The 23,614-nt window shown below is 49.3% G+C and overlaps 1 protein-coding gene across 6 annotated transcripts; it reads left to right on the top strand.

Annotated features, from left to right (window-relative positions):
* The first annotated feature begins 296 nt into the window (after window positions 1-296).
* Wdr5 (WD repeat domain 5) lies at window positions 297-23,377 on the top strand. 6 transcript variants are annotated; one of them, XM_036184154.1, is made up of 15 exons: window positions 297-399; window positions 741-842; window positions 3,944-4,028; window positions 4,560-4,668; window positions 4,941-5,014; window positions 5,495-5,584; window positions 5,733-5,822; window positions 5,986-6,069; window positions 10,863-10,918; window positions 14,961-15,007; window positions 18,809-18,884; window positions 19,720-19,753; window positions 20,087-20,161; window positions 20,659-20,746; window positions 21,638-23,377. In XM_036184154.1, exons 3-15 carry the CDS (start codon window positions 3,948-3,950, stop codon window positions 21,736-21,738), a joined length of 1,005 nt encoding a protein of 334 aa, XP_036040047.1. In that variant the 5' UTR covers window positions 297-399; window positions 741-842; window positions 3,944-3,947; the 3' UTR covers window positions 21,739-23,377. The 6 variants fall into 6 exon arrangements, with proteins under 6 accessions (XP_036040047.1, XP_036040046.1, XP_036040050.1 ...); XM_036184153.1 differs by having other exon boundaries at window positions 3,861-4,028; XM_036184157.1 differs by lacking the exon at window positions 741-842.
* Window positions 23,378-23,614: the final 237 nt, after the last annotated feature.

Below are 23,614 nucleotides of genomic sequence, written 5' to 3'. Positions count from 1 at the left end.
ACCAGTGGCACCGAGAACGTTCCCAAGACCCCAGCGCAGGCACAGGCCGGGACGGCCAAGCTGTAACCATCAGCTTGGCAACGGAGCCTGGGACAACAGGAGAGGCACATAAGCACATTCTCTCCCATCCTTCACTGCAGACACCATGAGTCCGCAGCCACTGAATCCCAGTAGCTGTCAAACAGGAAGCGAGAGCCACAGGCGGCCCCTTTAAGGCACTCCGCCTCCTCTAATTTTTCTGTCCCTCGTCGCCGCCCGTTGCCCTGCCCCCTCGCGCACGCGCACTGCCGCCCGCCTACCGCGCTGCTGCCGCCTAGTCCGGGAGCTCTTCTGCTCGCGCGCGCAGGGCCAGCCGACGCGACGCCAGAGCGCCCGGCCCCGCCGCCGCGGCCCCGGCAGGTAAGAGGGTGACCCGGCCCTGTGGGCGCGAGGCGGGCGGCGGCCACGAGGGACCGCGGGCTCCGGGATCCACAGCGCCGCACGTGTTCCGTGGGCCTCGGGCCGGGCCCGGCGCCGCCTCTGCGTCCGCGCCCCGACCCCACCGCCCCTTGTGGTCGTCACGGCCAGCTCCTCCCACGGCACCCCCCGCCGAGCTCCCTGACCCTTAGTTGTGCGAGCTCCTCGAAGCCCACCTCTGGTTGGCGTCATTGGGCTTGGGATTCACGGTCTCTCGTCGGGGACAACCAGCCAGTATTTCCCAGGTTTCCTTGGCCACTTGGCGCCTCTTCTTGTGTTACCAGCACAACCTTCTTCACCTGAGTGAGTTCCAGTGCAAGTTTCTACCTGACTAGGCCTCGTTCTGGTCAAGGGCTTTGTAAGCATTGTCTGGATCAACCAGGCAGGTGAGCACACAGTGGTGTGAAGCTAGGGCTATTAGGACCAGGGTATCCAGGAACCCAGAGAGGATGGGTTGGAGCTCTTTGTTGGGTTGACCAACTGCAATCACCTGAGTGACTGAAACATTAGGTTTCTCCACATTTGTGCACTCAGTGTCTGGGGTGGCACCCAGGGAATCTGCATTTGATTGGTGGCTTCTGCCTTCCGTGGTTAGGCTCACTCTAGTATAAAGCTGTGCCTGTGTCAGTTGACCACCTCCTTTGTGGGTGTGGGCCGTGGAGGGCAGCCCTGAGCCTCCTGCCTGAGTATCCTGTTTAACATACCTCCCTCTCAGCTGTCCTCCCTCAATCCAGCTTTCCTGCAGGCTTAAAACCTGAACACCTGGACACTCTCTGTCTAGGACTCCACCCAGTGGACTCGGGAATTGGTGATTTCTTTTGAGACAGGCTCATGTAGATGTAGGCTGGCCTCACTTGTAACTGTTTTGAACTCCTGAGACTCTGCCTCCTGAATGCTGTGAGGCTGACTGGCTAAAGTTGATGTGAGGGGTGTGTGTGTGGGCTCCCCCCCTTCCCTAAGGCAGGGTTTCTCTGTGTAACCCTGGCTGTTCTGGAACTCACTCTGTAGACTAGGCTGGCCTTGAACTCAGAGGTCCTCCTGCCTCTGCCTACCAAATGTGAGCTAAAGGGTGCGCCACCATGCCCAGCTTGATGCTTTCATATGTTAATATTTGGCATCTTGAAGGGAAGATCCTGTCCCTGGGGCATCCTGGGGTGGGGAGGGTGGTGCTGATGCACACTAGTTTGCAAGGTCATCCATTCACTGTTAGGTGAATCTCCTTATAAGCTAAAAGAAGCTGCTTATTAGTTCCAGAGCCTTCCCACCCGAGAGACTTGCCCTACACTGTTGCCCTCTCCTTTAACTTGAGTAGGGAGATGTGCTAGTCTTGGAAGGGGACCAGCCTCCTCAGCTCCTCCTGGTACCTGTATGGTCAACAAAAGTGGTGGCTATGGGAACCCATGGTATGGCCAAATTTGCATTAAGAATAAGCTCCAGGCCAGGCCTGATGGTTGATATATGCTTGCTAGACCAGCTGTATTCAGAGGCTAAAACAGGAGGTTTTTGAATATCAGGTACATAGCTAGAGCCCGTGTGCAAAAAGCTAAAAACATCCGGGAGGTGGTGGCGCACACCTTTAATCCCAGCACTCGGGAGGCAGAGGCAGGCGAATCTCTGTGAGTTCGAGGCCAGCCTGGGCTACAGAGTGAGATCCAGGAAAGGCGCAAAGCTACATAGAGAAACCTTGTCTCGAAACAAACAAACAAACAAAAAAGCTAAAAACACCAAGCAGCTGGTATTTCCTGGGCACCAGGGCTTTGTTCCCTGGAGAGGCCTATGGTACCTACTCTCCTACAATTCTTGCACCTGGATTTGAGCTACAGCAGGATATGACCTTGATGGAGCTGGCTGCAGGTAAAACAGCTTGGCTGCACCTGTGCCCTGTGTGGTGGGGTGGTGGTACTGTTCCTTCCTCTAGGATTGAAGACTGAGACTTTTTTTTTTTAATCTTTCATTTGTCTTAGTCTTACATGAGGTCTGTGTGAGGTTTCAGGTTTAATCTCAAAGCTGGAATTTATATCCTGCTTCCTCCTTACATCGGTGACAGAGGAATACACAGCCAATGACATTTGCAGGCATGTGTTAGTAGCTCTCCTTTGAGGAGTACTCATTTCCCAGTCACGTGGTGTGCTTTGTGCGATGCATTCAGGTGATGGGACCTATTGCTGCGATGGAATGAACTGTTGCAGGCGCACACGTTTCAGGCTGAGTGCTGTCAAGCCAACTGGAATAATTACTTTCCTCTGCGCTGCAGCATGCATGTAGTTTGCAGTTTAACTGCTGTTGGTCCTGCCGCTCCTCCTGTGGAGGCAGTGGCCACTCTGGTTTACTCTTGCACCTCTTTTGTAGTACTGTGTGCACCGAGTCCTTGGGCTCTGTCAGCTCTTAGCACTCTAGAAGGCAGTTTTGTACCTGCAGCCTGTGATGAGGTGGGGGCCGCTGGGGGTCAAATTCCTTGGGTGTATTTTAGGATAAGCCCCCAAACTTCTGCACATAAGGTCCACCTCCTGTCACCTGGCCTATCAGTTTCTTTCAGAAAGCCTTTTTAAAACTGTCCAAGGCCAGGCGATGGTGGCACACGCCTTTAATCCCAGCACTTGGGAGGCAGAGCCAGGTGGATCTCTGTGAGTTTGAGGCCAGCCCAAAAAACAACAACAAAAACCTGTCTAAGACACTTTGAAGTAAAGCTTACATGCATCTAGAGCTTGGAGCAGCTAATTTGCTGCAGGGTTCAATGTAGTGCATATGTTTTTCCCTTTTACCCTTTTTCCTGAGAATTACTGCTTTTTGTTAAGGGGGGGAGGCTTTTTTTTTCTCTCGAGACAGGTTTCTCTGTGTAGCCCTGGTTGTCCTGGAACTCACTCTGTAGCCCAGGCTGGCCTCAAACTCAGAGATTCGCCTGCCACTGCCTCCTGAGTGCTGGGATTAAAGGTGTGCGCCACCACCGCCCAGTTTGTGGGGGGTTGTCTTATGCATGTTAGGTGAATGCTCTCTTAATGAGTTATTATAGCTCAGCCTCAACACCTTTTTGTTGTTTTGAGACAGGTTTCTCTGTATATCCCTGGCTGTCCTGGAATTCACTCTGTAGACCAGGCTGGCCTCAAACTCAGAGATCCGCCTGCCTCTACCTCCTGAGTGCTGGAATTAAAGGTGTCCGCCACCATGAGTAGCCAAATTTATTTTATGTGTGTGTATGTTTTGTCTTTTTTTTTTTTTTTAATCTGCGTGTATGTCTGCATACCACATGCATGTAGTCCCTACAGAGGCCAGAAGAGAGTGTCAGATCCTCTGAACTGGTCTTAGAGATGGTTGTAAGCCCACAAGTGAGATTCAAACTCAGGTCCTCTGGAACAGCATCCAGTCCCCTCCCAGGAACCTTTTTTAAAGAAAGGATTTATTTGTAGCCCCAAACTGTAGAGTACGATTTAGCTTGACAGCCTCTTCCACTGTGACTTCCCTTCACGGTGTCCTGCCTGGTGGGCTTCAGAGCCATGGCCACGGAGGAGAAGAAGCCAGAAACAGAGGCTGCAAGAGCACAGCCCACCCCTTCCTCATCAGCCACGCAGAGCAAGGTATGTACCACAGGGACCACTGTGGCAGCAGGCTGGAGAAGTTCTCAGGGATGTTACTTCATTAGTCCAGGCTGCTCTGCCCAGTAAGGTATGCTGCCAGTGTGAGTTCTGATCACACAGCATTAGAGATTCCCAGACTTAAGGTGGTGGGGATGGGGTTTAACAAAAACAACAGTTTGAGGCTGGTGAGGAACTTAACGTGCAGATCAGGCTAGTCTTGAACTTATACAGATATGCCTGCGTCTGCCTCCCTCTCCCCTTCATGTGCTGGGATTAATTTAAAGACATACACCACCACACTTGGCCAGAAAATTACAAGTTCTTGGTGTGCTGAGGTGGGGACTCCAGAGGAAGTCGGGCCTTGAAGAGAGTGATAGGTGCACACTGACAGTTTGAAGGTGACATCAGGTAAGGTAGTAAGTTCTTGTGTGTGAGTTTGGAACCAGCGAATACTTAATTACTCTTTGGGCATCAAGTGAGTTGATTGGGTTAGGGTAGTTACCTCTGGCTAAGTTGTACTGTCTCCCACAGCCCACACCTGTTAAGCCAAACTATGCTCTGAAGTTCACTCTGGCTGGCCACACAAAAGCTGTATCCTCTGTAAAGTTCAGCCCCAATGGGGAGTGGCTGGCAAGTTCATGTGAGTATCCTTCAGTCCTCTGGCTGATGGAAAGGCTGTGAGTTTTAGCTGGGGGGGGGGGGGGGGGACTATTACTTCTTACTGCTCCCATAGGCGTGTAAGTTTGTTAGCATTCAGAATGTAATTGCTTATTCATATGCCATTGCCACTCTACAGTGAGGGGGGGGGAGGGGGTGGGTCCCACACTTCCACACATAGTTCACTGAGTGACCTAGCCCTTGTATTTTAGTGGAATACCTTTTCTAACTCCAGCTCCTTTTCAATTCTTTTAGCTGCTGATAAACTCATTAAAATATGGGGAGCATATGATGGAAAGTTCGAGAAAACCATATCTGGTCACAAGCTGGTAGGTTTCTTGTGAGGTGGACTGGCTGTTGAGCCGGAAGGCTGGTTGACCTATCTGTCCTGAAACTTACTCTGTAGATCAGGCTGGCCTTGAACTCAGAGATTGGCCTGTTTTGGCCTCTTGAGTGCAGGGATTACTGGCGTGCACCACCATGATCCAGCTTGTCAGGCCTGTCTTCAAGGCTGATGGGTACAGGGTCTTACTATGTAGTCCAGGCTGGTCTGGAACTGCAGTCATCCTGCCTCAGAGTCAGGCTTGCACTACCACACCTGGCTGCTTTCTATTTTTAGTGCAAGCACTTTGGGCCTCCATAGGTGAGGGAGTCTAGGAAGCCTGGCAGAGCTGAGAGTAGTGGCTTTTGGCTAATGCTGGCTAGAAGATTTCCTGAGGGCATGGTGCATAGTTAGGTAGGGCTGATCTTTTAATTGGTCATTTGGATTTTGATCTACATGGTGGTAACTAACTTTTTTCTTTCCCAAGGGAATATCTGATGTAGCCTGGTCATCAGATTCTAACCTCCTTGTGTCTGCCTCTGATGATAAAACTTTGAAGATATGGGACGTGAGTTCTGTAAGTGTCACTGGTCTTCCCAGGGGTTACCATAGTTGAGATGAGTTGGTTTGGGGGAGGTCTTCAGACATGCTGGGAAGTCTAGGGCTTCTGTCTGGGGATAGATATAGCCCTGGGAATCTCAGAGCTTGTGCTGTGCTTTCTCCAGGGAAAGTGTCTGAAGACCCTGAAGGGCCACAGTAACTATGTCTTCTGCTGCAACTTCAACCCCCAGTCCAACCTCATCGTCTCAGGGTCTGTAAGTGCGTGGGCCTCTCCTCCGAGGGCGATGGGTGTGCTGTCGCATATTGGAGCCCGGTGTGGGGTAGGCAGGGTGGGGACAGGTTTTGGGTCTCAGGAACTACACTGTTGGTGCTCCTCTGTTCCTGTAGAGTCTCTTTAATGTCCTGTCTCATCTTTAGTTTGATGAAAGTGTGAGGATATGGGATGTGAAGACAGGGAAGTGCCTCAAGACTTTGCCTGCCCATTCGGACCCAGTCTCAGCCGTAAGTCCTCCTGACATGTACCCTACATGAGTGAACTTATTTGCTCACATAAAGCATCCAGATGACCAGAAGCCAAGACATCTCTTGGTCCTGTGTACTGTGGTGGGTGGGTGGGTGGGGTACAGTGGGGAGCACTATAGGACGCTTTGTGGTCTGGAAGGTAGATGGCCAGGGATTTTCAAGGGAATGGGCTTTCACAGGATCAGGGTGGCTAAGTGTAAAGGAGTGTGTTTGGACAACAGAGAGCCATACAATGGGCACTAAACACAGGTCAAGAGAATTTTGAGTAGAGTAGCTTTAATTAGTGGGTGTGGTAGCATCCTAAGGTTTCTGTTGCTATGACAAAACACAGTGACCAAAATCAGCCTGGGAGTGTCTAAGTTTTGGGTTACTATTGCTGTGATGAAACACCATGACCAAAAGCAAGTTGGGGAGTAAAGGGGTTTATTTTGCATACACTTTCACATCATCATCTACCATTGATGGAAATCAGGACAGGAACTCAAGCAGAGCTGGAATCTGGTGGCAGGAGCTGATGCAGAGGCCACAAAAGAGTGAGTGCTGCTTACTGGCTTGCTTTTCATTCATGGCTTGCTCAGCCTGCTTTCTTAGAGAACCCAGGACCACCAGCTCAGGAATGGTTCCTCCTTCATTAGTCACTAATTAAGAAAACGCCCTACAGGCTTGCCTACAGCTCAGTGTTATGAAGGTATTTTCTCATTTGAGGATCTCTCCTCTGACTCTAGCTTGTGTCAAGTTGACAATAAAACTAGGCCAGTACAGGAAGAGAAAGGTTATTTCGTCTTTTCTTTTTTGTTGTTGTTGTTGTTGTTTTTTGTTTTTTTTTTTTTTTTGGAGACAGGGTTTCTCTGTGTAGCTTTGTGCCTTTCCTAGAACTCACTTGGTAGCCCAGGCTGGGCTCGAAACTCACAGAGATTTTCCTGGCTCTGCCTCCTGAGTGCTGGGATTAAAGGCGTGCACCACCACCGCCCGGCTCCAACTCAACTCTTATAAGGAAAACATTTAGTTGAGCCTGGCTGACAGTTTAGAAGTTTGTTATGGCAGGAAGGATGGTGGCATACAGGCAGATGTGCTGGAGAAGGAGCAGAAAAATCTGTATCTGGATGGGCAGGCAGCTGGAAGAGAATGACACCCCCAGTGACACACTTCCTCCAACAAGGCCACACCTGGTAGTGCCCCTCCCTGAGCCTATGGATACCATTTTCATTCAAACCACCACATTTGCCTTCGGAGTGCTGGAATTAAAGGCACATCCTACCCCTGCCCGGGGTGTATTTTATCTCATACTTCTTATCACAGTCCCATCATTGAAGGAAGTTAGAGCAGGAACCTGGATACAGGAACTGTTGCATATAGGTCATGGAGGAACATTGCTTACTATCTTGCTCTTGTGGCTTGGTCATCTTACTTTTTTATACAAGCCAGGTCCACCTGCATAAAGGTGGCATCACTCACACTTAAAGCCCTACAGTCATTAATCAAGAAAACACCCTGAGACTTCTACAGGCCAGTCTTAATGGAGGCATGTTCTCAAAATTAAGATTCCCTCTTTCCAGATATGTCTGGGTTTGTGTCAAGTTGACAAAAACCAGCCAGCACAGGTGGCATAAAACAGCTGTGAGCTGTTGATGCCAGGGCCCTCTAATCTAGTCTCGAGTGTTGTCTGTGCTCTTGTGTTAGCCAGCTGCTGTTCTGGACAGAACAAGTAACAAGTGTCAAACTATACGTTTCATTGATATTGATGATTCCCCCCACCCCCAGCTGGTCTCGTGGAGGCTTGCTGAGGATGACCTTAACCTTGTGTTCCTTGTGCCTCCATCTTCAGAAGGCTGGAATTATAGGTGTGTACCATCACACCTGATTGGATCCTTGGTTTCTATTATTTGTTTGTTTGTTTGTTTACTTTGGTGCTGGGTATTGAACCCAGGACTGGTGCACACTAGGCAAGTGTTCTACCATTGAGCTGTGTCCCCAGCCTAAATTGTGCCAGTTATAGAGATCGCTCTGTTAGATGCCAGCTTGTGTTATAGAGAGACAAAAGCTTCCATTGTAGAATATTCACCTAGGATTCTTGAGGCCCTGGACTTAACTCTCCAGCCCCTAAGAAAGCAAGGGCTCAAAGGGTCCTGTGTCATAGCTGCCTGATGGCAGAATAAGCATGTGTCAGCATTCTGTTGACTGGCCAGACTGACACTTGCTTACTAAAGCCCTGTTAGTTTAGGGTCGTAAGCCTTTTATCCTTTGGCTCAGCAAGACCACCCATAGCAAGCAGTCCTGGTGTGCACATAGCTTCCATGGCTTACAGCCACTGCTACTGTAACTTGGTTGTCACATAGGCCCAGCTTGACTGCTGGCTGGCTGCCCACCCTCTGGGGTTACATAGGGCAAAGTGAGGTTGAACTCATTTCTGTACTGGGGGTTAGCTGAACACTAACTTTGACTGAGGGGTGTGAGTAAAGAGAGCTGCGTGGATATGAGTCAGGAATGGCTATAAGAGACAGGAAGAAGGTTCCCATCTGGTCTCCTATAGGAACTATGTGCAAGTTGAATTCAGGAAGGCAGCAGGTGTAGGAAGCAGACCTGTAACAGCCCCTGGGTCAGCTGGACTCTGCCCCTCTGGGGTCTTCTGGTTTGTTTTTTGTTTTTGAGTGGGGGTAGATTTTTTCATAGGATACTTATGAGTGTTTCCTTCTGCATTTATATGAACCATGTGTGTGCCCGGTGCCCTCAAATGTCAGAGGACATTAGAACTTCTGATCTGGAGCTTTGGGTGGTTGTGAACCGACATGTGGGTATGCTGAACCACACTGGGGTCTTTTGAAAAGGCTGCAACTGTTCTTGTCTACTGAGCCATCTCTGCAGTGCCACCCTCCTCACCCTTTAGAAAATTAGTTAAGTAATTTAGAGACAGAGTCTAAGTATGTAGCTCAGGCTGGGCTGGAACAGGCTGGCCTCAAACTCAGATAGTGTGCCAGCTCCTGCCTTCCCAATACTGGGATTAAAGGTATAGGCCGCCGTACTCAGCTTTGGCCTTCAGTTTAAATACCCACCCTTCGCCAGGCAGTGGTGGCCACACCTTTAATCCCAGCACTCAGGAGGCAGAGGCAGGTGGATCTCTGTGAGTTGGAGGCCAGCCTGGTCTACAGAGTGAGATCCAGGACAGGCACTAAAAGTACACAGAGAAACCTTGTCTCGAAAAACAAAACAAAACAAAACACCCACCCTTCCTCATGCTTTGCTTTTAAGTAAGTGATACTGGGACTGCCTAACTGCTGTCTTATTGTTATCTGGTTCAGAAGAGCCTCTTGGGTATCCATGTACATCTATATTCCTGGGACCCACTTTGGGCTAACACTTGTCTGGGTACCCTCAAAGCATTTTTAGCACTTCTATCAAAGAGAGGGTCTGTTGGCACGGCTTTTCACACTCACAGGATACTTGAGCTGGTGGGTCTGGGAATGGAGATTTAATTAATGCCCCCTTTGGATGCCCCTCAGAGTTCATCACCTTGGTCTAGGCCTAGCCTCAACTTCAGATTCTTCCTATATTCTTCCTAGCTGCAGCCTTGGCCTGTGTGTTGTCATTGTATTGATGGGACCCTTAACTATTTGCGGTGTCTTACTTCTAGCATAGTCCTGTTAATTGGTCCAGGGTGGGTCTGGGTACCATGTGGGCTAACTTGCTTCTCCAAGGTGTTAGCTGCATATTAGCTGTGTGGAAATTAATGTCAGGTGCCCATATCAATTCCTTGTCCCATAATGGGTATGAATGTGGGTAGTTGGATTATCTTGAATTAAGGAAGGAGCTCTAAGTGGCTGACAGTTACGGTTGAATGACTGTTCAGGATCTGGCACATACTTGTCAACAGTAAAAAGTGACCTCTGTGGCTCTTGTGCTGTAGAGGTCTCTTGGTCCACCAGGTCCATGATGGCAAGAGTCCCTGAAATCTGAAGGTGGCTTGTAAGTTTTTGCACATGCCTGTGAGCCTAGCCCTTAGGAAGCTGAGTTGGAGTATTTCTTAAGCTTATCACCACACCCTACATTGAGAGTTCATCTGTAAAAAGGTTTGTCTTTGGCCACACCTGCCAGAGACTCAGTTGAGTTACAGAAATTCCAGAGATAGACTCAACTCCTGACACCAAGATTTAAGCAGGGCTAGAGATGTAGCCCAGTTGGTAGAGTGTTTGCCCAGCCTGCACCACAGTCCTTGGGTTCCATCACCAGTATTGCAAAAGCATAGGTGCGTAGGCATGGTGTTATGCCCATCACCCAGCACTTTGGCAGAGGCAGGAAGAGTAGGGGATAAAAGCTACGGCTAAGCAGTGAATTCAGAGTCAACCACAGCTTACACAAGACTCTGTCTCAGAAAATAAGAAGGAAACACCCAAGTCAGTTACAAGACGGCCTAGAGTCTCCTGAGGGCACCAGGGGCTCACAGTGAAATTTGCATAGTGGCCTGAGTCTCCTGGCTGGTCTGTCCCATTGAGCATCTGGAGTGGCAGTGATCTAGGTACCAGAGACTCAGGCTTAGTGAGTGAGCACCAGAGCACCTGTGGACCATTCCAGAAAACCGGGTGTCTCTCCTGACTTTAAGGTATATTTTGCTGGTGGGAAAGGTGTCGTGGTCCTCCCTCCTGCCCTCAGTTGTATTGGCCTTATTGGGCACCCATAGGGAAGGTCTGTGGTGAGTTCTGTGGGTAGGAGACCACTCGGATCCAGAGCCACATGCTACTGATTAGGAAGTCAGCTTGTTTTCCTCCTCTGATTTGTAGGTTCATTTTAACCGTGATGGATCATTGATCGTTTCCAGTAGCTACGATGGCCTCTGGTAAGTGAGAGTTGTCTTCATGTAGTGAACAATTGTTTATGGCTCATTGTGCTATTGTTCCAGCTCGGTGGTGCAGCAGAAAGGGGGCATGTGCCTCACCTAGAAGTCTGTGCCCTCTGATTGCAGGACATTGACAGACGTGTATTGCATAATCCAAGGGGTAAAAAGCTTTTATAAGGAGGTAGTAGAGATGCCTGAGAGGTGAGACCACCCTGGGCAGAGTGAGAGCTGTGAGCTTTGCATACCCCTCTTGAGTGTGCCATTTCAAAGTTGTAGAAAGGAAGTAAAGTGGCCCTGTCCACAGAGCCCATGATTCTGAGCAGGTGAACCACCAGATCCCATTGTGTGAAAGGAAAAGCCCGAGGTGTGGTCTGCAGAGCTTACAGCAGTGGATGGCAGTGTAGACCTGGCTGCTGGGTAGAAGTGCTCAGGGTTCATTAGGAGTCAAGGGAGAATGTAGGTCATAAGAGGCAGATTTAGGACTAAAGTGCTAGTTACACCCTGAACTTGGAGATCATTGCTCTGTGTTGAGCAGAAGTAGAGGCTGATACAGAACAGAGTGAGTCTTGTGTGGGTGAGTGAAGCATGCTGTTAGTGTATGGAGGGGTTGATGGGCCGGCTGAAATACCCTCACTAAAGGCCATCCATGGCTCTGAGGTTAAAAAGACTTTGGATGCATTTAACTATACCTAAAATTAAAGATGCCTAAAATGAAGTGTTTGAGCGGGGCAGGTGACTGACATCTGTGCAGCCAAGAACTGATGTGAAGATAGGATTGGGCAGTGTGGCCTGGAGTGAACCAAAGGAACTGGAAACCCGTGGGTCCCCAAGCAGTATTGTGACCAAAAAGCAGAGATTAATATCTAGACATAACAGATGAGATTACTTAAGTTTACTTATTTTTTGCGGAGCTGCAGGTGGAACCAAGCCTTGCAATTGCTCAGCCTGAGTTTCATCACGTTGACTGAACAGGGCTGGGCTGGGACTTAGTGAAGTCACTTGGCAATATTATTTGTTTACTGTGCGCATACAGAGTATTGAGTGGTGTAAACTAAACATTTTCTTTCTCGTTGGGGTGGCACAGACTTTAGCAAAAAGACAGTTTTTTCCAAAGAAAGATCAGTTCATTACAACTTGTTTCAGTTTTGCCAGTCCAGTGTGTGTTACTCTGCTGTCACTGTCATTGGCATAGTGGCACCATGAGACCTCAGGTGGAAACACACTTGAAACTTGAATTTTCCAGAATGAGTCCAGAGCACGGGAGGTTGGGGAGATGATAACAGGAGAACCACAGGTCTGTGAGTGTGGATTGGTTGTGGAGCTCCAGGGCTAGTCTGCAACCAGCACGCAGCCTCATCATGGGGCTGGATATGCTAATGGGAGATAAATACCTGAGCCCTGGCTGTTGTCTGGCAGGGTGTACCTTACTCTGCCCAGGTGGTAATAGCATTTGGGGCTGTGGTTACCCAGGTGTGCTATAGCACAAAGTCCCCCGTCTCAGGCCCTGTGCTTGTCACTAGTGGCCAAAGTAAAAACTACAATCCACTTGAGACCATTCTTCTGTTTGCCACAGAGAATAATACCAGGTGGCAGTGATGCTGGAGAGAAGTCTGGGGGCACACAGCCCCTGTACTCCCAAGTGTCCTGCCCTTCTGGCACCTGAGTATGTTGACCAGCCTTTGGTGCTCAACAGTGTGGCCTATAGCCTGGGATAGGCTTCAGACCATGTGTAGACTTGGCTTTAAGAAACTTTCCAAAAAGTTAGAAACAGTTTATTGAAGAAACTGGCAAGAAGGAGCTTGGAAAGTTGAAAGCAGCACACCCTCATCCCAGCACTCTGGGAGCAGAAGCCAGTACAGTTGAGGATTTGAAGACAGTTAGTGCTGCATGGTGAGACCCTGTCAGAAAAGAAGATGGAAAAAGTGGTGTAGTGCAGAGAAGCAGGAACCAGTTGTGAAAGGCATGTTTGATAGGTAAAGAGCTAAAACTTAGGACTCAAAAGTAAAGATGAGCAACATGAGCAATAGGGAGGTGGTGCCCTGAGTTCGGAGAGGACAGGAGCACCAGCAGTGCACTGCGCTTGACCCCTCTTTTCCTAAGTGGACCCTGGAGATGTGTGATGGAGGCAGCCACCCTAAAGAGAGCCAGAGGAAGTGGTTAATAGTCTGAGATTACTCTTGGGGTCCTGGGATCTTAAAATTAATCGATTAGTTAGTTTATTAGAGACAGGGTCTCATTTTGCAGCCCTGGGACTGAAATGCAAATACTTACAAATAAAAGCCACCTATGTGGTCCTTCTTCTCTTGCCATATCAAATTCTTGCCATCCTCATTTGTCACTTGGGAAGTGTAGGTAAGCATAAATACTTGACAGTTGTCCCTCAGCTAGTAATGACAGACCAGGATCCCCCTTCTGAGTCAGCTGCGTTGCCCATCCTCTTCGGAACCTCAGCGCTTGCTGTCTGATGTGTGGGATTATTACATATTTGTCAGGTTTTAAGGTGACTTTTTTTTTTTTTTTTTTGCCTGGAGTTAACCAGGAAGATGATGGAAAAAGAGCTCTGTTGACAACTAAATGCTAGGATATTTAGGAATGCTTTGGTAAGAGAGGGGAGGAGCAATGGAGAATGAGACTGCTTGAGCACACACCCTGGGGAGTTCAGGATGGAGTTACAAGTCACCATCAGTCACTCTGAGCCTGTGTGCCAGTAGGCGGTTGGGTTTCAGTCCCTTAGAATATTTTTGCTATTGTACAAAAGTGAGTTTAAAAGAGGCCAGTGGGTAGTGCATGCCTTTGAGCCTTTAATCCCAGCACTGAAGAGGCAGATCTTTGTGAGTTCAAGGCCAGGTAGAGGTACGTAGTGAGAATATAGCAAAAAAGAAAAGAAATCCACAGAGGATTCCAGTAGTGGCAGCTTATGTCTGTCATCTGGGGATGAGGATCAAAAAATAAAGAAGTGTCTGCAGAGAAGTATCACTGGGCATGTGCTGAGATCAGACCAGGTTGTCCCAAGAGTGGAAACCTTGAGATGTGGAGGGGCTGGATGTGGATGTGTTGGGGATTGCTTCACTTTGGGGAATGGTATATGGGGCCTGGCCTGGGTAAGATTTAGATGCAGTGACAGCATGGGGGATCTGATTGGGAAGAAGCCTGGCAAAGAGCCGGTGTCCCTGCTCAGGGGTCTGCTGAAGAAGTGTGTGGATTGTTAGCAAAAGTCATAGAACTTCGTATCTGGAACCATGTCAGCCTGGCATATCCTCTCTGGGATGGGGATCTCTGAACAAGTTCCTTGTCATAAACCTGTGGGGATATCTAGGAAATGCTACAGTCTTTATTTTGTAGTAACTCAGCCCTCTGTGGGACACACTAGCCATTGGTGGCCCTTAAATTAGAATGTAGAGAGGACGGGCATCTTTTTTTTGTTTGGTTTTGGTTTTTCAAGACAGGGTTTCTTCTCTGTGTAGCCCTGGCTGTCCCAGAATTCATTCTGTAGACCAGGTTAGCCTCAAAGATCTACCTGCCAGCCAGGCGGTGGTGGCACATGCCTTTAATCCCAGCACTCGGGAGGCAGAGCCAGGTGGATTTCTGTGAGTTTGAGGCCAGCCTGGGCTACCAAGTGAGTTCCAGGAAAGGTGCAAAGCTACACAGAGAAACCCTGTCTCAAAAAACTAAATAATAAAAAAAAAAGATCTACCTGGTCTACCTGCCTCTGTTGGGATTAAAGAAGTATACCACTACTGCTTGGCTTTTTTTTGTTGTTGTTTTGTTTTTTGTATTGTTTTTTGTTTTTGAGGCAGGGTTTCTCTGTAATCCTGCCTGGAGGACAGGTGTCCTTTATGCCAGGTTGGGAGACAATCTGGGTCAGGGGAAGCCCACCCATGTGTGCACATGTAGTTTTTACTCAGTCTCTAGAGACAGAGTAATTGTTGTATGCAGTGCAGTGCTGTGGGAACTGGGAGAAGTGCCCTCCCAGAGCTCAGTGTGATTGGTGACAGTACTCACAGCAGTCTGCATGCTCACATATTATATTCTTGCTTGACAGCCGCATCTGGGACACTGCCTCTGGCCAGTGTCTGAAGACGCTCATCGGTGAGTGCTCCGTTCTGTCTAGTGGGGGATGTGGGTGGAAGAGGGTGGGGCAGGCTTTCCCCAGCCTGCCATGTCCTGGTGGTCCTTATAGAGTATCTGTTTTCAAGACGTCATCTTTCCCTTCTGTCCTGGACCTCCTTGTTCTGGAGGACTCATGGTATGTCCACCCTGTCATCCTTACTAACTAATAAAGCTGCCCATGGAACTTGCCTCCCACCACCAAATCTCTCGTGCTCACATGGGATCCTAGGAGTGCTTTACATTGTTGAATAATGTCCTTCATAGCTATTTGGGGCCCTGCACTTTCCACCTGTGCTCATCAGCCTTAGCCTGCCCCTGGCCCCTTCTTCCCTGGAGTTGGGAATACATGCTCACCTACTAGGGTACTGCAGGGTGGGCAGAGTGTTGGGAGCAGGACAGGTCTGAGCTCACAGGTGGGTGGGGTGGGTGGGGTGTTATTTGGCTCGGCTGGAGTTCAGAACTTTAGGTCAGCAATGTGAAGGTTGGGCAGGCCATTCTTTGCCAGTCTGGTTTTAGGGGTAGCTAGGCTGTTGTGATGAGTTGCTACCTCCCTAGGCTGTTAGGAAAACTAATGTGGCCATTCTGGCCTTCTGGATTGCTAGGATAGAATGCCTGAATTGGCAGAGAAGTCAGGAGCTCATTCTCAGTTGGAGTTAGGTGGCCAAGCAACAAGCATTGGCAGGATGGCTTCTCCTGACATCTCTGGCCTGCAGATGCCATGTACACCCTTGTCTTTCTCTGTGCTCAACTTTTTTTTGGTTTTTCGAGACAGGGTTTCTCTGTGTAGATTTGTGTGTTTCCTGGAACTCACTTGGTAGACCAGGTTGGCCTCAAACTCACAGAGATCCACCTAGTGCTGGGATTAAAGGCGTGCACCACCACCGCCCGGCTTCAACTTCTTAATGACATGCTCACGTTTAACACCCCACCACTACTATCACATGTGTGATCTTTCCAAAACAGCCCTTTGCTGTAGCTCTAGGTGGACTTCATGAGTTTGAGGACACAGCTCACCCTGGCATAATGGCTTTTATGCTTTTCTTGCTGTGTGGGAACAACCTTGGCTTCCTGATTTCTCAGAGCAGTCACAGATGTCAGGTAGTAAGGCTGTCCTATCCCTGCCACTCCCAGCCATCTCCCAGGGACCTCTCTGGTTCTAAGTCATGCAGCAGATACTGTAACAAACCTAGTGCTTGTGTAACCGGCTGCTACCCTGTGGGCAAGGGTATCATCCTTAGTTCATAGGGTAACATCTTAGGTACAGAGGTCAGCTAGCTGGAAAGCTGCATAGCAAGCCCAATCGTCCTTTGGTATCTGTGGGAGAGGGACCTTATAGATCCCAAGGTCCTTTATTTGAGATGATGCAGCGTTTGCATGTGACTTGTGTACCTCCTCCTGTGGGTTTTTTTTAAAACCATTCTAGAGCTTTATTGAGAGAGGGAGGGAGGGAGGGAGAGAGAGAGAAAGAAAGAGAGAGAGAGAAAGGGAGAGAAGGACCGCGCCAAGGTGGAGAGAGCGGAAAGAAAAGAAAGAGCCTCCTGTGGTTTAAAACTTGAGGTGGTTTAAAATACTGGGTGTATGAACATGACATACCAGGAGGTGGTTGCTGTACTGAACTGTTGGGATGATGTAGGGTAGGCAGGTACACATCCACTTTCGGTGCAGCCATCATAGGCAGCTTGAAGAAGTTGCCACAGGGTGGAGAATGCTAGAGTTACTGCACTCACTTACCTTCAGCAGTTGCCCTAGGGAACAGTTAAATTCGGTTTGGTTTTGTGGGATTGTGGGCTTGTTTGTTTTGGTTTTGTGACAGGGTCTCAACTGTATACCTCTGGCTGGCCTAGAGCTTGCTTTGTAGACCAAGCTGGTTGTGAACTCATAGAGATCCACCTGCTTCTGGAGTGCTGGGATTAAAGGTGTGCAATACTATGCCCAGCAAATTCTGTGCTTAAAACAAACAAACAAACAAACAAACAAACAAACAAAAACCTGTATTGTGTGCCCGCAACCCATGCACCCCCCAGTACACACCTGCAACACATGTGTGTTTTGTGGCACATATGTGGAGGTCAGGGTACAGCTTTCAGGAGTTCGATCTCTTTTCCTCCTGTGGGGTCTGAACTCAGGTTATCAGGCCTGTGCAGCAAGTTGTTTGAGCTGTATTACCAGCCCTGGGTTTTTGTTTTTGTTTTCCAAGATTTTTTTTTTTTTTTAAAGATTTATTTATTATGTATACAGTGTTCTGTTTGTATGTATGTCTGCACACCAGAAGAGGACACCAGATCTCATTACAGATGGTTGTGAGCCACCATGTGGGTGCTGGGAATTGAACTCAGGACCTCTGGAAGAGCAGTCAGTGCTATTAACCTCTGAGCCATCTCTCCAGCCCCCAAGATTTTTTTGTTTGTTTGTTTGTTTTAAATTTATTTTACATCCTGGCTGCAGCCTTTCCCCTTCCCCTAGTCCTCTCCTCCCAGTCTCTCTCTCCTATTCTCTACCCCACCCTCCCCTTCTGTCCCCATACAGGAAAGGGCAGGTCTCCTATGAGTATCAATAAAACATGGCATATCAAGTTGCAGTAAGACTGAGCACCTCCCCATGTATTAATAGCCCTGGGTTTTGAAACTCGTAGAATGCTTTGTTTTATATTACTTGTTGGCTAAACTTTGGTCTGTGGTGGGCAGCCAGGTATAGGGCCAGGATTTAAATCTGGGTGGTAAGCCCTAGACTGAGATAGGCAGGCCTGTTTGGCCTAAGGTCTGTTTCTTTTCCCCATGTCTCTTCAGGTTTTGAAACTGGTTCTTTTCTTTGGCAGGGGGTGTATTTCAAGACTTTTTCTGTGTAGGCCTGGCTGTCCTGGAACTTATTCTGTAGACCAGGCTGGCCTCAAACTCAGAGATTGCCTGCCTCTACCACCCCAGTGCTGGGATTAAAGGCGTGTGCTATCACCGCTTGGCTAGAGAAAATAAGATTATGAATAGACTTACTCAGCGCAGGTCAGTGATGTTTCTGCAGGGATCTGTTTCAGAGGTGACCTGGGTAAGGAGCACAGGTACTATTCCATGTTGACTGAGACTCAATTAATGGCCTCATCTGGCCTCACTCTCTCGTGTCCCTTTCAGTGTGTGTGACCAGTCCCAAGGAACCAGTCTCCCTGCGAACCCCCTGTGGTAATGCATGTGTCAGGATGCAGAAGTCTTTGTATGCACATCTTAGGGCCTGGTAGGCTTCCTTGGCTGGCCAGGCAGGCACACCCCAGGACACACCCTTCTCACCCTTCTACTGTGAAGGAGGATATGGCATTGTTGTGCCCTGGAAAGCAGCTTTTATTTATGTGGGCAATTCTAGGAGGCCTGGCTCTTCAGCAGTGCAGCAGTCCCCCCACCTCTCCTTACCAAATGCTAAGGCTAAAGTCAGCAGCCTGGTCTTCAGCAGGCAGAGGCGTGACCATCATGAAAGGAGGGCTTGCTTGACTGCAGAATGGGAATGTGTCTCTATAGGACTACCCTAGGCCAGGCAGCTTTCTCCAGGGGGGGTCCTCTGCTGGGGAGCTTTGGGTCTCCTTTCACAAGTGGTGAAGCCTTGTATTGGCAGGGCACTGGGGTGAATCATTAATGTGAATGACCAGGAAGGTGATGGGAGATGGAATGTCAGGCTTTGGAGGGCCTTCAAGGTAATGGTAATAGTATAGGTGGCAGGGGCCTCACAACTGCATGGGTGACAGGGAGCTGTCGTGCCTCTCTACTCTGCCAAGAGTCAGCCTGTCTTTGTTCTGTGTAGATGATGACAATCCTCCAGTGTCCTTCGTGAAGTTCTCTCCAAATGGCAAATACATCCTGGCTGCAACTTTGGACAAGTGAGTGCTTTACCACGGCCTTCATTGGTGGAGTTCCTCTCCTATTGTGTTGTCTTCTTCCAGTAGCCTAGTTAAGGGCTTTTACATTTGTGCATTAGAGCTCGGCCCTGGACTGTGGGCTGAGGGGCTGAAGAAAGGCTGACTGTCCACTCCAGCCTGTTGCGATATGAGAAGGATTTGAGGTCTAGGCTGTTTCTGCAAGGCAGGCCAAAGATTTCCTACACAGGACTGGTGACCTCTGAAGGCCTTCCTGGGTCTCTGAGATCTTGACTTTTGCCTTGTTTGACTTCAGTGCAGGGCTGGAGCCCATGGCTTCACACAGGTGAGGCTGGCTTTAAGGCAGTTCAGTCTCTGAGCACCTTCATGTAGCAGAATCTCACTGTCACACATGCTGACCCCTTTCTAGGTGTTCATTTAAGCTGGCACACTGTATAAAGTCTTAAAGGAACCCTGCCTGGTCACCCTTCTGAGAGCTGCTTGATTGGCATTATCCTGATTAGCCTACCACTTCTCCCCATGGTCAGCATGAACCTCTGTCCCAAGGACAAGCAGGAGATGCTTACCTTGAAGTTTGTCCTGGATGTTTCTGGAGCCAATGAGGTTTTCCACATTCTGCTTGTGGCCAGCCACTGGTTTTGGGAAGATAGCCCACAACCTCTTCAGTCTGTCTCTGAAACTACAAGTACTAGGTTCCTTATGTTTGTCTTGTGTGTCATGGAGTGGCTGAACGTGATGGACTAAAGGATCCTCTATCCTGACACCCATGGTTGTTGGGCATCAGAGGCTGGGAATGGCCAAAGATGGGCTGCCCTCACTCCCCCTCTTTCTCTTTCAGCACGCTGAAGCTGTGGGACTACAGCAAGGGGAAGGTGAGCTTCAGGCACTCGGATGGCCTGGCCTGTGTACCAGCCCAGGTAACAGGTTGAGGGTGGTTGGTGCAGCAGACCCAGAAGTTGAAGCAGGAGAGACTAAGAGCCATCTTCTTTTGATAAGCAAGTTTGGTACAACTGCCTTTAAAGACATGGTGTTGTATGAATGGCTAGTCTGCAGGTCAAAGTTGGGGCCTATGGCTTTGTCATTGTATGTGTCTAGAGTATTTTCAGAATATATTTAGGCAATAGTTGGATATGTGTGCCCAGAACTTGGAATCCTCTGGAATGAAAGAGGACCACAGAGCTAACAATGCACACCCACCTTTTCAGTGCCTGAAGACGTACACTGGCCACAAGAATGAGAAGTACTGCATATTTGCCAACTTCTCCGTAACAGGTGGGAAGGTGAGTCTTCCACTGAGCTGCTCTTACCCTGCCAGCTCTCTCCTGAGAAGCCACCCATCACAGGTGGCTTCATGCCTTTTTAAAGTATACAGCATGTATGACTGCGTGCCAGAAGAGGGCACCTGGTCATTGTAAATGGTTGTGAGCCACCATGTGGGTGCTGGGAATTGAACTCAGGACCTCTGGAAGAGCAGTCATTGCTCTTAACCTGTGAGCCATCTCTCCAGTCCGGCTTCATGTCTTTATGAAGCTTCCCTGAGCCTATGGAGCAAACCCATACATCCCCTCCTGGATGGAACTGTGGTGTCTTGCACTTGAATCGGTTGAAGGTCTAAGAGCAAGTGGTGACTGGATAGGGGTGGCATGGGGGGCATTTGGCATGTCCCCGAGTTGAAGGCACGAGGGGTCAGAGTGGTGCCAGGCAGCTTGCCTGTCGCTGCCTACTCAGCACATAACTTACTGGTGTCTTGCCTGTCCTTGCTGCTGTGCTGCTGCAGTGGATCGTGTCTGGTTCTGAAGACAACCTGGTGTATATCTGGAATCTGCAAACCAAGGAGATTGTGCAGAAGTTGCAGGGTCACACAGGTGGGTGGAGCCACCCAGGGGAGTCTCTCAGTCCTCCGAATGCTTGGTTTGTCTCTGCAATTTAGGGGCACACAGGCAGGCATTGCTACTCTGTTCTGCCTGCCATCCCAGCCCTGCAGGCCTAAGAGGGCATTCGACTAGCTTGGAAGCAGCACGAAGGGCTCTCGTCTGGGGTCCTGGGCCTGGTTGGTTATAGATGTTGACTCAGATCCAGGCCTCCTGGGAATGTAGCTTGTATTCCTCACTGGAGACCAGGCATGTGGAGCCTGACAGCTGCTGGCACTGCGACCCAAAAGTGAATATGAAAAGTGTCTAAGCTACACGGTGAGCTGTGTTTCCTAGAGGGCCCATCACCTTTCAGGGATGCTCAGCTTTGAGTCCAGCACCTGATTCTGAGGTTGAGGTCTAGCTCTGGGGTAACCTCACCTGCTTGTTCTAGCTGTTCCTGCCTGTCCATTATCTGTGTGGGGGCAGGGATAGCATGTGCCCCTCTGCAGCTCTTGTTTCTGACAGAGCAGTTGCCCTCATCTGTGGCTTGGTTACATTTCCTGTGATTCCTGAGCACTCAGGGAAGGCAGAGTTAGTGGCCCTCACATGCCCAGCCCAGGTATATGGTTACCTCTTGCTCAGGGAGAGCAACCTCATGAAGTTTGTGTTGGTGGTAGGAGGCAATGGGAGTAGTCAGCCCTGGGACCAGTGAGGAGGGCAGTAGACAGGAATGAGGACCCCGCTGGATACCCACTAAGTTTCCTGTGCCCAGCAGACGAAGGCTGTGGTGCGTGTTAGTGTTCCTGGCATTCTGAGCACTGCCCCCAAACCCTGGGGTGCTCCCTGTGCTCCTGAGCCAGCAGGCATGTGCTGCTCCTGGAGTAGCACCAGACTCTTTTTCAGATGTTGTGATTTCCACGGCTTGTCACCCGACGGAGAACATCATTGCCTCAGCAGCGCTAGAGAATGACAAAACAATCAAACTGTGGAAGAGTGACTGCTGAGTCCTGGCTCCATAACCGACTTCAGGAAGCCGCCTGGATTGGCAAGAAACACACGTGGGGCAGAGGTGTGGGGCCAGGCTAGGGTGACAGGCCTGGTGCACCTCCTCTCTGAAGATGTCGGGTCAGGGGAGTGCACACTACCGAGTCTTGATAGCCACTGTGACATTTCTTGCCAATTCTGTCCCTGCCTGGGGAATTCCTGGTCTGTTCTGTGCTCAGAGGCAGCAGATTTTTAATTTTTTATTACAAGAGTGAGTTCAACTCGTCATGGGTTGTTGTTTTCCCCAGTAATTGTTCTGTATCATTTTGGTATTGTATCGCCCAGTGCACACTGGAGCAGGACCTGTACCCCACTCCCATCCCTGCCTCCAGCCGTGGCCTGCTTGTTCACTTCCCTTCCTGTAATAGTACCCGTGTGTTTCCAGGGCTTGCTGGAAACAGAAAGGTTTGAAGTTGTATCCGTGTCAAGTCCCTTGTATTTTTGGAGTTCATAGGTCAACGCTGACCTACCTCTCTGTGGTTGCAGTGTCCTCTTGTCTCACTGGTGTCACTCAGTAAGCTACACACACTGTAATAAAAGGTGGGTTTGGATCCTCTGTGGCCTGAGTTCAGATGGGAGTTCATCTGCACCTGGCTTTTAGAAAGTTCCCCCAGGGCAGGGTTTGGAAAGGTCTCTGGGAAGTTGGCTCCTTGCTGTGCCTCTTCTTTCCCCATGATGGGATGAAGACCTTCAGTTGAAAAAGTGGAAATCTTGGACAGGCATCATGTAGGATGGTTCTGGTCCTCTCCATTCTGGGTGAGGCTCAGGGTCACCTCTATAGGAGGGAGGGGTTTATTGTGGTGCTTATCCCAGCAAGTACAGCCTCCTCCCTTGGCTACTAAACCCACCAGCCACACAGTCGCTGCCCCAAATGGATCCTCTATTGCCCTGGCTTCCACGTGACCAAGACTAGGAAGAGGTGATGGCCAGGCTCAGAGCTGCACAGCATTTTAACAACTGCTGGCTATACCCAGGGTGGCCTGCCATGGTAACGGTGCAGAGGCTTTATGGTTATTTCTGGTCCAGATGGGTGGGTGAGGCTGCTAGGCACAGGCATGGGCTCTGGAGAGGTTCTGGGTTTGCTCTGGCTGCTGCAGCCTGCATAACCAACAGGTCTCTATGAACCCAGGTTGTCCTGGTCTGTGGTTACTCTGCTTTGTCTTTGCTGAGGGCCTGTCCTCAGCCCATGGTCCAGACAGCCCTTTGTTGGCCACTCCATCCTGACAAGAATCCTAAAAGATGTTGGAAAAGGTACTTCCTACACACTCCTGTCCCCTGCTTTGGGGAGACGATGTGCACATGGGATTAAAGAGGGTGGCTTGTCACTGACATGGGTCCTGGGGCCCATGGCATCTGTTGGGTAGATGTGCCTGGGTTCTGGTCAGCATTGTGGGCATGTTGCTGTGGGGTTTCTGGAGGGGTGTTGAGGTCCTTCCAACTGTAGCCTGGTGTGCAGCCCCTCCTGAGGGAGGGAGCTTGCTTGCCATGCTGAGCGCAGTATCCCCAAGTATAGTTTATTTTTTCTACAGTTGAACTCTGTTGTAGATTTATGTAAAAATACATTCTCTTTTTGGAAATAAAAGATTTTCATGTCTTGTAGTTTTGTCCCATGTAACTTCTTTTACAGGAGTGTATTTTGTGTAATAGAGATGTTGCATGCTGGGGATGAGGCTCTTCACTAGGCTTGGTGCCAAGTCCTGTTACTTGCTGAGCCACTTTGCTGACACTTCTATCTATAAGAATTCGTTTTCTTTTTTAAATAGGCAAAGTATTTTATTAACCCCTTTCCAAACTTTATTCCTAGCTTAATTTGCTGCAAAGAATGAATTGTGTTTA

The sequence above is a fragment of the Onychomys torridus genome, chromosome 4 (assembly GCF_903995425.1).
Source record: "Onychomys torridus chromosome 4, mOncTor1.1, whole genome shotgun sequence".
In the NCBI taxonomy this organism is placed as follows: Eukaryota; Metazoa; Chordata; class Mammalia; order Rodentia; family Cricetidae; genus Onychomys; species Onychomys torridus.
Note: the sequence above shows the minus strand (reverse complement) of the source record. Positions and strands in the feature narration are given on the sequence as shown.

Excerpts from the sequence above, each read along its gene's own strand:
- Wdr5 (XM_036184157.1), top strand. The coding sequence starts at position 3,948 with ATGGCCACGGAGGAGAAGAAGCCAGAAACAGAGGCTGCAAGAGCACAG. Across the intron at positions 5,823-5,985 it reads ACCTCATCGTCTCAGGGTCT|TTTGATGAAAGTGTGAGGAT; the intron begins GTAAGTGCGTGG and ends TCTCATCTTTAG. Across the intron at positions 18,885-19,719 it reads CTGGCTGCAACTTTGGACAA|CACGCTGAAGCTGTGGGACT; the intron begins GTGAGTGCTTTA and ends TTTCTCTTTCAG.